General features: G+C 36.1%; 1 protein-coding gene across 1 annotated transcript in view; it reads right to left on the bottom strand.

Moving 5' to 3' along the window:
* myo10l3 (myosin X, like 3) overlaps positions 1-16,175 on the bottom strand; it is an 84,543-nt gene that overhangs the window by 34,339 nt on the left and 34,029 nt on the right. Inside the window, exons 3-12 of the mRNA XM_059342993.1 lie at positions 14,433-14,591; positions 12,202-12,389; positions 10,551-10,685; positions 9,229-9,353; positions 9,106-9,119; positions 8,885-8,969; positions 7,872-7,978; positions 6,749-6,878; positions 4,179-4,297; positions 375-521 (exon numbers count right to left, since the gene is read on the bottom strand). Coding sequence (XP_059198976.1) covers positions 375-521; positions 4,179-4,297; positions 6,749-6,878; positions 7,872-7,978; positions 8,885-8,969; positions 9,106-9,119; positions 9,229-9,353; positions 10,551-10,685; positions 12,202-12,389; positions 14,433-14,591 — 1,209 coding nt within the window. The remainder of the gene's footprint in view (positions 1-374; positions 522-4,178; positions 4,298-6,748; positions 6,879-7,871; positions 7,979-8,884; positions 8,970-9,105; positions 9,120-9,228; positions 9,354-10,550; positions 10,686-12,201; positions 12,390-14,432; positions 14,592-16,175) is intronic.

The raw sequence follows: 16,175 nt of genomic DNA, 5'->3' as shown, positions 1-16,175 counted from the left end.
AAGTTCAAGGACCTTGTTATTAGATTATTAAATTATTACAACACATCTTCTCTGATGTATATAAAGTGTATATAATGTATGTTTATGTCTTATTTTTATTCTGTTTTTATATCTTTGTCAACTCTCCCTGTCTGTATTTTGAGATGCTGTGACAACTACATTTCCCCACTGCGGGATGAATAAAGTCTTATCTTATCTCTTATCTTCAAAGTAATTTCTCAGTGTATATGGACTGGTAGGTGACATATGTGATGTAGCCATGGCGCCTGCTCATGATATATCTTATAGCTTCTTGAAAAATCTTTAACAAGGTTAAAAAGAAAATAGATTTTCATGGGAGGGTGTTTTCAAATTAGACGAGTGAACTTTTCCACCTCAAAGTTCTCGAAGCCGAAGATGTCCAGGATGCCGATGGACTTGAAGTTGTCTTTGCCTTTGATCTTCTGGTTGATCCTCATTATGATCCAGGAGAAACACTGAGAATAAAGTGCCATGGCAACTGAGTCCCGCGAGTCCACCGCCTGCACATTATGACACGGAGAGACCAGGTTACCATGGATACCAAGGCGGGAATAAACAGAGGAAAGTTTGCACACTGTTTTCTAAACACCACATGCATATCACCGTATACATTTCATCAGTTCTATCTTAAATCTGTTAGAAACAATGACGTGTGTGATTGTGATGCGGCGTGTGAGGCCACTGTGGTGTGCCTATAAAACAAATAGCAGTCTGAAGACAAAAGGTGCGTTATGTAAGCGTCTGTCTGCAGGCGGCGGGTAAGATGAGGTCTGTTGTCACAATACAAAGCGCCGTTTATCACCTACATGTCTCAAAAGTGACTCGAGCAGTATTTGTTGTTCTATTTAAAAAATCCAGTGAAAACAAAGAGAAAATGTATAAACACGATGATGTAGAGATGTTTGCTTTTAATTTTACAGATTTTTTTTTTTAAACCCTGCAGCAGGAAACACTAATAAACCTGTTCAACCTTTCTTCTCACAAGCTCCAGCAAAAAAGGTTGCATAGATATGCAGTCATAGAAAAAATGATAGACCATTGTTTTCTTCAATTTCTTGTTCATTTTAACCCTTTGATGCACAACATGGGTCTAAAGTGACCCGATATGGACAAGTTTTTATGTTCTATATCTTTGTAATAAATTATTTTCATCATTCAGTATTCCAGGTTTTCCTCAATTAGTTTGTTTTTGATCATCATACATCCTAATTTTATGTTTGTCTTTATTTTATTTTTTCAATAAATTCCCTTTTTGTGTCACTACTCTTCTAATGCACAACATGGGTGAAAAATGACCCATATCAATTTTTTTAGCTAAGTAGCTTGCTAAGCTAACTACTTAGCTAAATTCTTGGCTAAGTAGCTTGCTAAGATAACTACTTAGCTAACTTCTTGGCAAAGTATTTAGCAAAGCTAACTACTTAGCTAACTTCTTGGATAAGTAGTTAGCTAAGTTGCTTGCTAAGCTAACTACTTAGCTAACTTCTTGCTGAGCTAACTACTTGGCCAAGAAGTTAGCTAAGTAGTTAGCTCAGCAAGCTACTTAGCCAAATAGTTAGCTATGTAATAAAACAAAAACTTTTTTTCTTCATAAAGTATGAGAGGCAAAATGGAAATAATGATCTGTTGGTATCAAAAACAAGATATTTAAAAAAATACTTGGAATATTCAATCATAAAATAAGTTGATATCAAAAGATAGAGCACATAACACACAGCAGCATTAAATAACATGAAGAACTGAATGCGGGTCATTTTTGACCCATGTTGTGCATTAGAAGGGGTGTCAATATGTTTAGCATCTAAGGGTTAATGCCTTGTACAACTAAAGGCATATTTGGACAAATATAATGATAACAACAAAAATAGCTCATAAGAGCTTAATTTAAGAGCTGATATCAAGCCATTTTCCATGGTTTTCTTGATGATAACCAAAATCATTATCAAGAAAACCATGGAAAATGGCTTGATATCAGCTCTTAAATTAAGCTCTTATGAGCTATTTTTGTTGTTATCATTATATTTGTCCAGACAAATGTACCTTTAGTTGTACCAGGCATTAAAATGAACAAGAAATTAGGGAAAACAAGCACGGTCTAATCATTTTTTCCATGACTGTAGAATTTTACAATTTGATAAGATTAGTATGAAATATATAGTATGCAAGTTGATTGTATTCCCTGCTATTTTATCTGTGCAGCCTTGGGTTTAAAATCTGATTGTAGATCAGTTTTTTTAGCATAGCTTTGGTGTTATCGAAGAAGTATCAAAGTATCGATACTTTTGGCAACCAAAGTTGACTGAGTTTAATTTCTTTCAAAATATTACAAACAGATAGAGAAACAGACTCTAGAAACAGACTCTAGATAAACTCTATGGACTCTTACTTCTCTGTGATTCTCTGTGAGGCGGCTCTTGTAATTTATGACAGACTCGACTAATTTAGCGCTCCGCACAAAGTCAAACAAATGACTAAATCTATTTCACCGTTTGACCCAGCTCTGATTTTCTCCAGCTGCCGTGAAGTCAACCTTCCAGCCAGACACCATCCATGTGTGAATATAAAAAGCTTGCGCCTGCCAGCTACACTTCCTCCACAGGCATTGTGCTTGAATTGAAAACAAAACAAGAGTGTGGCGGTGTGTACTGTATTTGGGGCAACAATGCTCCTGGGCTTTTGAGTAATCCATCATACCCCGTCACCTCTTGCAACTAGCGGGTGTGAACAGAGTGCTGGTGGCTCCAGGATCTCCGTCACAGGGGTGAGAAGAATGGCTGTTTGTCCAGGATGATGGGGGGGGAGAGGGGCTGGTGCAGGCAGTCGTGGGGTGGGTGACCCCTGGCCGCTGTGAGAAGAAGCCATTCTTACTGACTCCAGGACTGGAATAATGAACTCTATTAAGAGACAAGCTGCTTCAAAGGCCAGGCAGAACAAGCAGCAGCAGGGTGAGAGCACAAGGTCTTTGTCTGGTGATGAAAAGCTTTCTTGTGACTTTTGTGTCGCTGTGATAATAGTAAAGGTCCATTCTGCATATTTGCTGATATTTATGCGTACGAGTGGGCCGAAAACCTTGAGCAGAGCCAAAAAGGATTGTGTCATGCGTCAGAATGTTCTTGTGGCGTACGGCGAAAAGGATAACATGCACAGATACAGACTTGTGAAGTATTCACATTAATTACAGACAACAGCGGGGACATTTGAAGCATTTGAAGAGAGAGAAAGAGAGATATCACGCCAACGTCTTGGTGCCTGGCTGCGCCGCCTCCAGAGGAGAAGACTCTCACTTCACCCTCAGTCATTGGCTCTATTGTGCTTTTGACTCAGATCACTATCACGATGGCTTTATTGTGCCAGGAATCTGGCAGACAAAAAGCAGGAAATGGCTGGGAGTCACGCAAGGGATCTGGAGAGGCATGTGGGGGAGAGCAGCGGAGAAAGGCTGTGTGTGTGTCACTAGGACAGGGGAGGGAGGGGGGGAGGGAGGCAGGGGGCAAAAAACAGACATGTACTGTATGTTTCAGTGTCTTAACAATCCCTGAAATGCAGGAGCTGTATGATTCCTGACGTGAGCAGTTGAGTTGTGCACTGCAAAAAAAAAGGGGGTGTCTAAAAACAAGATAAAAACACTAAATCTGAGGGAAATGATCTTGCTGCATGGACAGATAATTTCACTTGACAAGATTTCTTAAATTAAGATTGTCAAATCTTGAAATAAGAATGTTGAACACTTAAAATGAGAAATAAACTCTTAAAACAAGATAAACTAAAGCTGCAAGCAGCGATGAACTGGCCCGAGCAGAGTGCACTGCAAATTATTTGTTTCTTACCAAGATAAAAAAAACTTTAGACTTTAGATTTAGAAGTGTAAGATCATTGATCTTGTTTTAAGATTTCTTATTTTAAGTGTTTAACATGCTTATTTCTAGATTTAACAATCTTAATTTCAGAAATCTTGTCAAGTGAAATTATCTGTCCATGCAGCGAGATCATTTCCCTCAGATTTAGTGTTTTTATCTTGTTTTTAGACACACCTTTTTTGCAGTGCAGGACAGGGGAGGGAGGCAAAAAACAGACTGCATATTTCAGTGTCTTGACAATCCCTGAAATGTGCCTGAGCTGTGTGATTCCTGAAGTGAGCAGTTGAGTTGTGTTGTTACCTGCTCCACAGTGAGCGGTGAGCAGATCTCCTCTCCTCTGAGGATCATGGAGCGCTGGGTCAACACCTCTGACAGCTGGAAGGAGTCCAGGCCGAGCAGCTCGCTGACATTACTGACAACTGAAACACACACACACACAAATGTTTGAGATGTTGTGTATGTGTCACGTTCAGGTGTCTCCTATTGATGTCAAACAACAGATGTGACATATAGACTGTGATCCTATACAGTCTATAGGAAACTCTACTCTGCTGGCTGGGCTGTGCAGTCACCGTAGTTCACTGGTTCTTTGGAAAAGAGGTCAGACGAAGCGAATGAAGGAGCCTTGAGCTCATGTTTCAGCCTGTTCAGAGCTCTGTCTACTGGTACAATGTCAATCAAACTCAGGGGCATGAGGAGTACAGCAGTGTGGTCCAACATCAGCGCTCAGCAGTATTCAGATTCCTTACTTAAGTAAAAGTACTAATACCACACTGTGAAATTACTCCACTACAAGTAAAAATCCTGCGTTTGAAACTTACTAAACCGCCTGGAGTCTCCAAAAGCACCAAATCATGACTTCTTCATCACATCCAGACTAGAAAACAAAGCAGCGTGGAGCCCTACTGTAAATTTACCTCTAAAGTTCTGGCTGTAAACTCCATGAGGCCAGTTTCAGTTTGATGATGATATACCAAGTAAAACTGGAGACAAGCTCAAATATATTTAGTATAAAATGATAGAACTGGATGTAACCCTCTTATATGTTATATTTGCAACATTTGTTCACATTTGCAAAATTTAAAATTCTTTATTGAGCATGATAGTGTTTTGGAAGTTAAAAAAGATTCAAAATCACATTTTATGTTGGACTAAAGGACTAAAAAAGACACAAAATGACCAAAAAAAGACACAAAATGACTAAAAAATACACAAAATGACCAAAAAAGACACAAAATGACTAAAAAAAGACACAAAATTAGAAGACAGAATGACCAAAAAACACAGAGGACACAAAATGACCAAAAAAGACACAAATGACCAAAAAAAAACAAAGACACCAAAAGACATGAAAAGGATTCAAAAATGGACAAAATAGCCCAAGACTCCATAGATCAATCATCAAAATGAACTTATAATATGAAAAGTAAAAGTACTCATTATGCAGAATGAACCCTCTCAGATTGTTTTATATGTTCTTAATATATTATTAGATTATTATTATTGATGGTTTTATGTAAGCAGCGTTTTACTGCTGTCAATGTAGGGCTCATTTTAACTATTTAATATACTTTGAAGTGGTTTAATTTCAAAACATGCGTAACCATTTTAAATTGATCATGTTTTTATGATAAATCTTGACCTGAAAAGTAGTAAATCTGTCAGCTAAATGTAGTGGAGTAAGGAGTACAATATTTACCCGTAAAATGTAGTGAAGGAGAAGTATAAAGTCACAAATGTAGAAATACTCAAGTAAAGTACAAGTACATCAAAATTCTATAATTCATTGCTATTGTGTGTAAAGTAAAGACAGTTTCTCTGTCTGGTTGCTTGTTTGGTAAGCAGTGGGTGTTCTCAGGATTTAAAAAAAGAAATAGGTTTTCCAAGGGAATGAGTAATTTCTGTAACTTCCAAATAATTTCCTAGGAAATGTACTAGAAAAACTAAGTCATTAAGTATAATTATAGCGGAAAGATGAATATCCTTGAAAGAACTGCTCCATTTAAACCTAAGTAAATATCCCATTATTATTTGTTTAATACAGGAAACTTCCAGATATGATGAATTGTAAGCTTGCCTTGACAAACATCACAACTTTATTTTAATTAATTAGTACCAAATGACATAGTGCTTTCTATAAAACATCTTAATCAAGTATTAGGATATTATTAAGCCTCTATGCAGAAGTCACATTAAAGCATTTCCCAGAAATCCATATTCTTTCTCATCTGTCTGGTACAGATTAAGGGTGTGTATAACACTTTTTCCAGGATCACTCTAACACACTCTGAAGAAGTATTCAGATCCCTTACTTCAGTAAAAGTACTAATACAACACTTTGAAATTACTCCACTACAAGTAAAAGTCCTGCATTCAAAACTTACTGAAGTAAAAGTACAAAAGTATCAGCATCAAAATGTACTTAAAGTATCAAAAGTACTTGTTATGCAGAATGAACCCACTCAAAAAATGTATATATCCCAAATATATTATTAGCCCCAATCAGATTGTTTTACATATTCTAAATATATAATAGGATTGTTATTATTGATACATTTATGTATGCAGCATTTTGATTTTCTCAAGGTAGGGCTCAATTTAACTAATTAAAATACTGTTTTGAGTTTTAAAAAAAAGTATGTATCATGTTTTTATGTTAAATCTCAACCTGAAAAGTAACTAAAGCTGTCAGCTAAATATAGCAGAGTAGAAAGTCCAATATTTGCCTTGAAATATAGTGGAGTATAAGTATAAAGTTACATTAACAAGTACAAGTACCTCAAAATTGTACTTTAGTGCAGTACTTGAGTACTTAGTTACATTCCACCGCTGCAGAACTATTATATATTTTTCTTATTTCCTTCTCCTACCTCCTTTGGAAGTGATCTGAGCTCCTCCAGCGGTCATGAACTCAATGTTTCCCATCTGGAGGACAGCAGACAGCAGCTTGAACACGTCTCTGATCTCCTCCTCAGTGAACTCCATCACTTTCAGGGCCTCCTGCAACACAGACACACACACACAGTTAGACAATATGTCATGAGACACACACTAGTTTTTGCTTTCCCTTGGAGCTATAAAACATTTATATGAACAGAATTTTAAAATGTTGCTCCAGAGCCAACATGACACAATTAAATAACATGTTTCCCCCAGGCTCATGTTCTCTCTGAGTCAACAGTCTGTCTGGTAAACTGCTATTACGCTCATGATGAAGGCTTATGGCGCCCTCTGGGGGTAAAACAAACAACTTACACTAATAATGGGCTTACACCAGGGGTCTCAAACTCAAATTACCTGGAGGCCGCTGGAGGCAGTATCAAAATTACCAAAAAAAGACACAAAATTATAAAAAAAAAAAAAAAGACACAAAATGACAGAAAAAAAATAAATTACTTAAAAAAGACACAAAATGACTAAAAAAAGACACAAAATGAGCAAAAAAAGACACAAAAAAATTATAAAAAAGACACAAAATGAGCAAAAAAAAGACAAAATGATTTTAAAAAGACACAAAATTACCAAAAAAGACACAAAATTAACAAAAAAAAGTAATTAAAGGGAACTTCCACACACAACACGGTAAAGTACCATTCATATAAAACTCATATTAAACTTTCATATCAAGGTGAGGGCCACAAAATATCATAATGTCATAAAAACAGAAACCCTTTTTCAGCTTTGTGAGGGGCATTTTGTTGCGTCTCCTTCTCTTTTTGTTGTTGTTTTCCAACACAAACCACTGAGTCACACATTAGAGCAGCTGGAGCCAAAAGCTGCTTCTCCTCCATGTTGTAAGTTTTTACTCAGAGCATGATGGGGAAAAATGCAAAAAGAATCCAGTTGTAGTCTTGTAAATAGTTTCCCTGCAAGATTCACAGTCTGTCTAAAATCTTAGTGTGAGACTAAAAACTCTAAACACTTGTCTTTAGATGTGAGCTGATAGTTTTCCAGGAGTCTTTTCCAAGTCTTTTAAAGTCTTCTGGTTCTTACCATCACACTGTCAAACAGCTGCTTGTCGTCCAGACTGCTGTCCTGCATGCAGCCTGACTGGCTCAGGTAGTGATACGACTCAGGACCCTCGGACAGGAAGTACAGATCTGCAACACACAGACACGAGGACACACAATAAAATGTAATGTATTCATTCTTATCAGTGTTAAAATGGCTCAGGTTCAGAGATAGCTTTTGTTAGTACATATTTTGCTGTACTTCTCCACAGCATGTATTCATAAACAAATGTGATACTTAGGTATGTGTGTATTTCAAGAACAGACTTTGTGTCTACTGAACATTTGAGTAAGATATTGATATGCTCAACAGACGACATCACACCACCCTGATTTTAGCTTCTTTGCTCTGGCTCCCTGTTGGTTTTAGGATTGATTTTAAGATTTTACTGATCACTTTTAAAGCTCTTTTATGTCTGGCTCCTAGCTATGCAACAGAATTATTCACTCCTTACGAGTTGATTCTGTGTATCTGAGAATGTCTTGTGATTGTTCCTGCTCTGTCTCTTATTGTTTTTCTTTTAATGTAAGAATTATTTTCAGCCTTCTGGCTTCATTCTCGTTGTAACTAACTGCTCTCTGTCGAAGCACTTTGTAAACTGCTGTTTTTGAATGGTGCTAGCTATGTATATATACGTATATATATATATATATATATATATATATATTTATATACATATATATACATATATATATATATATATATATATATATATAAAGCTATTATTATTATTATTATTATTATTATTATTATTATTATTATTAATAATAATAATAATAATAATAATAATAATAATAATAATAATAAATATGATTATTATGCTGTCCATGCACTGACCATCCAACCTGACCATATAAGCTGTGACCAGTCTGACAACAGCTGATACATATATGTTTATGGGGTTTTTTAAAACTCTGATATTATATGAAGTGTTAGTTCCCAGGTAAATCTATGACTGTTGGTTAAACAACATGTTATATATTTTTTAAACCAACCTCGGTGGTCTCTGTCTGCTCCGGCTAACAGAGCGTAGAAGATGTGGTAGTTTCTCTCTCCTGGATTCTGTCGAACCACGCGGTTCTGAGAGAGAAAAGACGGTTAGGAGAAAATATCAAAAGTTCCTCTTGATTGAGAGACTTTGCTGATGACTGATTAAGTCAGGAATTCAACTTGCTGATCCCAGTAGCTGCTGCTGAATGTTTCAACACAAACTTACCTTTTCCAGTAAATCTGATGATTGAAAGTCAAGGAGAACATGAATATTTACAGTTAATAAACTCAGTGAAGCAGACCCTGCGGACATGTCTTCCTCTACAGTAAGTGAACCACTGAAGGATACAGTCGATGATGCAGCCTCCCTGAATGTTTCCGTTCTGGGAAAAGTGAAGCTGGATGAACTTCCCAAAGCGGCTGGAGTTATTGTTGTAGACAGTCTTAGCATTCCCAAAGGCTTCCATGATGGGACTGCAGCAGGAAAACCAATCAAACAAGTCAAACAATATACTGAAGAAGTCTTTATTTACATTTCTCGTGACATTTTTTTCTAATCTATTATGAATTTTGGCCTCCAAACTGTGATTTCTAATATCTTATTGGAATATAGAATACAGTCATGGAGAAATGTATTAGACCATTGTTTTCTTCATTGCATTTGATAATTGTAATGCCTAGTACAACTAAAGGTACATTTGTTTGGACAGATATAATGATAACAACTAAAATAGCTCATAGGAGTTTAATTATAGTACCGATATCCTGACATTTTCAATGGTTTTCTTAAAAATGATATTGGTTATTATCAAGAAAACCATGGAAAATGTCTAGATATCAGTTCTTAAATTAAAATCGTATGAGCTATTTTTGTTGTTATCATTATATTTGTGCGAACAAATGTACCTTTAGTTGTACCAGGCATTAAAATGAACAAGAGACTGAAGAAAAGGTCTGAAAATGTTTTCCATGACTGTATTTATCAGTATTATGGGTCATCAGAGAGCCACTAACAATACTTAATTCAGAATGGAATTTTGACACATATTTTTCCTTTAACAAATATTGTGCCTCTTGTTATTTGGATATTGTTCAACCCTAACACAATAGTAGGTTACCTAAGGAAACAAAATTAATAAATACAACAAAATTGTTTAAAATAATACATATGGCAGATGATTTCTAATATCCTTAGAGCTGAATATATTATGTATATTATTTTAATATACGATGATATTATGAACACTGCAAAAAAGGGGTGTCTACTGAATATGGACAATTTAGCTTTTTTTTCATTCTTTTGTCTAATCTCAATTGACATTAAAGGTATAAAATGCAATTTTTCTCCAAAAAATATGTCTAAAAATTACAAGGTCTACTATGCATATTCACTGCAAAAAAGGGGTTTAAAAACAAGATAAAAACACTAAATCTGAGGGAAATTATCTTGCTGCATGGACAGATAATTTCACTTGACAAGATTTCTTGAAATGAGATGATTGGATCTAGAAATAAGCATGTTGAACGCTAATAATAAGAAATTAACTCTCAAAACAAGATAAATTATGTAACACTTCTAAATCTAAGGTATTTTTTTTATCTTGGTAAGAAACAAATAGTTTGCAGTGTATAAACAGAGCGGGGGTCAGAGGTCGGGGTTTCAGACAGTACCTGCTCTGGACGAGAGCCTGCTCCACCCGGGTGGTTCTCTCCGACAGAGGAGTGCCTGCTGAGTTTTGACTCATCACTGAGAGAAACTTCAGCAGCAGCTTGGTGCTCTCCGTCTTCCCGGCTCCGCTCTCCCCACTGATGACACAAAGAGAGTAGAAGATAAATACAGGTACATCTCAAAAAAATTTTAATATCATGAAAAAGTTCAATATTTTTTGTCCATCATTTCAGGAAGTGAAACTCGTACATTATATAGATCAGGGATGGGCAACTTAAATGCTGGAGGGGGCCACAATTTTTCATGGACACTACCACAGGGCCACATATAGGAATGTGCAATTAACCAGATATGATGAAACTGCAATTTTAAATATGTTTACAGTGCAGTAACTTAACATATTTCATGCTCAAATGCATGTAGAACAGTATAAATAGGAATACAAAAGGTTTGAAGCAAATAAAAAACTCAACATTCAACAAAAAGATCAACATTAATTGCAAGAAGTAATTTTGTGCATTTTTACACTGCACTTTTAAGATTTCATGCTCAAATGCATGTAGTTGTAATGAGGGCCACTTCAAGCGAGGGTGCGGGCCGTATGGGGCCCCCGGGCCTCCAGTTGCCCATCCCTGATATAGATCCATTACACAGAGTGAAATATTTCAAGCCTGTTTTTCTTGTAAGTTTGATGATTCTGGCTTAGAGATAATGAAAACCCAAAACTCAGTGTCCCAGTATAAAACTAGAATATTGCTGGTCAGTGTAATGTGCTGGTCCTGGGTCAGTGGTGGTTTGGGGCCATGTCCTCTGCTGCTGTTGCTCCACTGTGTTTTCTGAAGTCCACAGTCAACATAGCAGCCATCTAGCAGGACATTTTAGAGTCTTCATGCTTCCACAAGCTCTTTGGAGATGCTGCTTTCATTTCCAGCAGGACTTGGCATCTGCCCACACTGGTAAAGGTACCAAAAGCTGCTTCAATGACCATGGTGTTACTGGGCTGGACTGGCCAGAAAACTGGGCTGACCTCAACCCCATAGGAGTCTATGGGCTGTTGTCAAGAGGAAGGTGAGAGACACCAGATGAGCTGAAGGCTGCTATAAAAGCAACATGGTGCTGTAGGCTGATCTCCATGACACCAAGTATTAATGCAGTAATTCATGCAAAAGGAGCCCAACCAAGTATTGATGTATAGAAATGAAGATACTTTTCAGAAGCATGACATTTGTGTTTAAAATATCCTTTTTCTTTTTGATCTTATGTAATATTTTAATTTTCTGAGACACTGAGTTTTGTGTTTTCATTATCTCTAAGCCATAATCATCAAAATTACAAGAAACACAGGCTTGAAATATTTCACTCTGTGTAATGAATCTATATAATATACAAGTTTCACTTTCTGAAATAATTGAGAATTTTGTTTTTAAATTTTTCACAATATTCTAATTTTTTCAGATGTACCTGTAAGTGGATATCCATATAGATCTAAAAACCTGCTCTACTTATTTCTAATGTCCATGAGGAGTTTCAAAATGCTATTTGTTAAGATTTTCAGAGCCAGGACTGTCTAGTATGGATTACTTTCATTCTGCTTCCACTAATTCTGTAACAATAGTCTTAGAGTCTTTTTTTGTATTGAATGTGGATCCTCACCTGATGAGAACACACTGGCTGTCATGTCTCTTCCACAGGCAGCGGTAACACTCATTAGCCACAGCAAAGATGTGAGGAGGCAGCTCCCCCATCTGGTGTTTGCTGTAAAGATCCACTGCAGTGCCGTCGTACAGGCCTGCGATCTGTTTATAGGGATTTACTGCTGCCAGGATCGAACCTATGTTGGTCTGAGGGAAGTGAAAAAGTCAGAAGTAAGAAAAAGAAGAGAAGAGAGAGGAGGATTAAAAAACAAAACAAGGGGAAGACAGATTATCAGTAAATACACAAAATGCTTGGTATTTTATATAAGAATTTGCAATTATTACATATCATACATCATGTAAAAAATGATTAGACCACCATTGTTTTCTTCAATTAATTGTTGACTTTAATGCCTGGTACAACTATTTAAATTTAAATTTATGAGTTATTATGTAGCATTTTTAGGCAGTTTTGCTTGCTTTTTAATAGTTTATTAATTAATGTTAATTTCCTATAATGCACTGTGGAAAGTATGTATATGTACTTGTTTAATTCAGCTGTGCAGCTTAAACATGTTATTTTATTCAATTAATTGTTCATTTTAATGCCTGGTACAACTAAAGGTACATTTGTTTGGACAAATATAATGACAGCACCAAAATATCTCATAAAGGTTTCATTTTAGAGCTGATATCTAGATATTTTCCATGGTTTTCTTGATCATTGTTTTGGTTATTATCAAGATAACCATGTCAAATGTCTAGATATCTGCTTTTAAATGAAACTCTTATGAGCTGTTTTTGTTGTTATCATTATATTTGTCCATACAAATGTGCCTTTAGTTGTACCAGGCATTAAAATCAACAAGAAATTGAAGAAAAAGGGTGGTCTAATCATTTTAACATGACTGTATAATCACTGAATTTAACTCTACCAGTTCAGATTCACCCAGTTTCCTGTGACACAGTACCTGCAGCGAGTACTACTCCTAAACTACTGCATATGGCCTAGTTTTTACTCGGGCTGGTAGTATTTTAGGATCCATTGCTGCTGCTCGGGTAATGCGCTTTGGGGAAAAGTGCCTAACAAAAGTGTGTTTGTGGGTCATCTTTCCACAATGATATCGTTCTGCGATGCCATGCACACAGACCCTCCGAGATGAGATTATGAGATTTGGAAAACATAGTTACCATGTGACTGTGGGCAATGATTATTTTCATAAAGCAGGGTAGTGTTTCAAGGCAGCGCTCTGCCTTGAAAATAATCCTGGGTGAGACAGGGTCAGACAAACACATCCGAAACCTTACAGTCTTAAAGCTGAATCCAGCTCTGAATACTGTTCAGGGAGTGATCTGCATTTATGTGTTATTATGGAGCATTTTTAGGCACCCTTTCTTGCTTTTTAATAGTTTATTAATTCATATTAATTTCCTATAATGCACTGTGGAAAGTGTGTATACTTGTTTAATTCAGATGTGCAGCTTAAACTAGGGCTGGGCGATATATCTATATAATTTTTTTTTATATGGAATTAGACCATATCACATATATTGATATAGTTCCATTTTTTTCTTTCTTTATATATAAATGCTGCCCTTAGGGTTTGTCATTTTTAGTTCTTTTGAAAAGTTTGTTATTCTTTTGTCATATAAATATATTTATTCCAGAAAAAGACTGGCCTATTTCATTTCATTTCGAAACCCTTTTTCAGCTTTGTGAGGGGAATTTTGTGGCGTCTTCTCCTGTTCTTTTTGTTGTTGTTTTTGTTCAACACAAACCACTGCACACACTAGAGCAGCTGGAGCCAAAAGTTGCTTCTCCTACATGTTGTAAGTTTTTACTAAGAGCATGATGGGAAAAATGCAAAAAGAATCTAGTTGTAGTCTTGTAAATAGTTTCCCTGCAAGATTCAGAGTCTGTCTAAAATCTCAGTCTGAGACTAAAAACTCTAAACACTTGTCTTTAGATGTGAGCAGGTGTGAGCTGATAGTTTTCCGGGAGTCTTTTCCAAATCTTTTCAAAGTCTTCTGATGTTTAGGTAGCATTACTCGAAACATAATGCATCTTGTTGCATTGCATTTGCCTTAAAAAATCCCCCAGAATGTACATTTCCTAATAAAGTTTTTGATGTTTTTTGGTTTTGAAATCGCAGTTTAGTTGTGCTGAACATCCCTAAAAAATAAAAAAATACACCCCTGAAGAAGACAACAGGCCCACAGGTTCATCCTGGTGGTACACGGTGTTCTTACATAGATGTTGTTTTTCTGGTAGCGCAGTAAGAGGTTGTGCATGATGGCCGCTTCATGAAGCTCTGCCAGTGTGGACATGTCCTCCACGCCATGGATGCTGCTGGGGTGCATCGGGTACACCGTCTCCCTGTTCAGCTCCGCCTTCTGCAGGTAGATCACCTGAAACAACACACACACATCAAAAATTATTAGTTAATACAACCCTGTATATCAGGGGTGGGCAATTAATTTTCCCAAGGGGCCACATGACCAATACCACGAAGGTTGCAGGGGCCGGACCAAAACTCTGAACATAATTCTGCTCAATATTAATTTAATCGCTTTATAAAATACAGTAAAATTATCTGGTTTTGAGTTGCTACTGATAACAATACATGTTATGATAAGACTGTTAATGTGGAGTAAATCAAATAGAGCAGAAAAATGTAGTAAATACTCCAATCACTATATCACTTTTCCATTTATTTTAAACTGTAAATGACCTTTAGCTTGGTTTCTATTGGTGGTTTTGTATTATATAGCTTGTTTTCCATGCTTGTAAGTTTTCTAGGTGTTTTACAATGTTGTGATGCTTTTATTTTGAAAAGGTGCCATCCAGTGTGAAACAGGTGCTTTAATTTTGAAAGGTAGTGACAGGAAATAACAGATGGAACGATTAAATGGAAAAACGAACGGTAAATAATAAGGAGTTGACCGTCATTCAGCCAGGAATGCTACTTAACATACATTCAAACCACAAAAATAATAATAAATATAGTGCATGTATGTTATGCAGTAAACCAGTAATTTAATAACTTTATGCAAAAAGCAATATGTGTTTTCTGACAAGGTACCGAGGTAACTCAGTGTATTTTGTGGAATGCGTTTCACCTGTTTACCAGCAAGGTGGGTTTGCATGCAGGCAGATATACGTAAACCGCCTTCAAAATAAAAGTATTGCATTTGTATTGATTTCTAATTTCTGGGTAACCTCACCGGAGCTTAAATGATGTAATCCAGCAGCCTGCAGAGCATGAACATGAAACATTTGTTGTGGAATGAACCATGTGCATTACTAAAGAATACTTCACCCTTTAGACAACCATTTCCGTATCAATTATGCACCTCATGTTACATACATATGTTACTCATACTTTGAATTCTTGAAGAAAATGCTTTTCTCACATGCCTCCAAGGTGAATGGAAATTTTGTAGTTTTCTTCAAGGTAGCAAAGGGTGAGTAATCGATATACAAATGCTAATTTTAAGCGGAGAGAATTCCTTCAAAATCACTTTTTACCAGTAAGTACATCAGTACTAGTAAGTCAGGCACAATTAAGACTGTTCAGTTCAGTGTTTAAATGGCACCCCTGCTCAATACATTTAACAGACTAGAAATAGGGCTGCAACATTATTTTACTCTAAATTTATAATGGATCATCTGTTCATACTTTTTTGTTCAGCCAACTAATCATCTAGTCTATACTGCCCTTTAAGTCTAACTTCAGTAACTAGCAAAGGGTAAAACTGAGAAAAACTGCTTTAAAGTTTTTTAAAACATTTTTAACTGGCCAGCCAAATCGGTTATAGGTAGGTAAAGAATGTAGGCTTATGTATTACTACGTCTCCATTATTCTAAATAGGTGTATAATATAGTATTTCACATTTCATTTAAAGAAAATGAAGAAAGTAGAAATAAAGCAACAATCCCAGATGTATACTCTGGCCAAAAAAGTTAAAATTTTTACTTAATTTCCCTACAAA

This window comes from Centropristis striata, chromosome 10 (assembly GCF_030273125.1).
Source record: "Centropristis striata isolate RG_2023a ecotype Rhode Island chromosome 10, C.striata_1.0, whole genome shotgun sequence".
Taxonomy (NCBI): Eukaryota; Metazoa; Chordata; class Actinopteri; order Perciformes; family Serranidae; genus Centropristis; species Centropristis striata.
The sequence above is the reverse complement of the archived record's forward strand: the minus strand, read 5'-3'. Positions and strand labels throughout refer to the sequence as shown.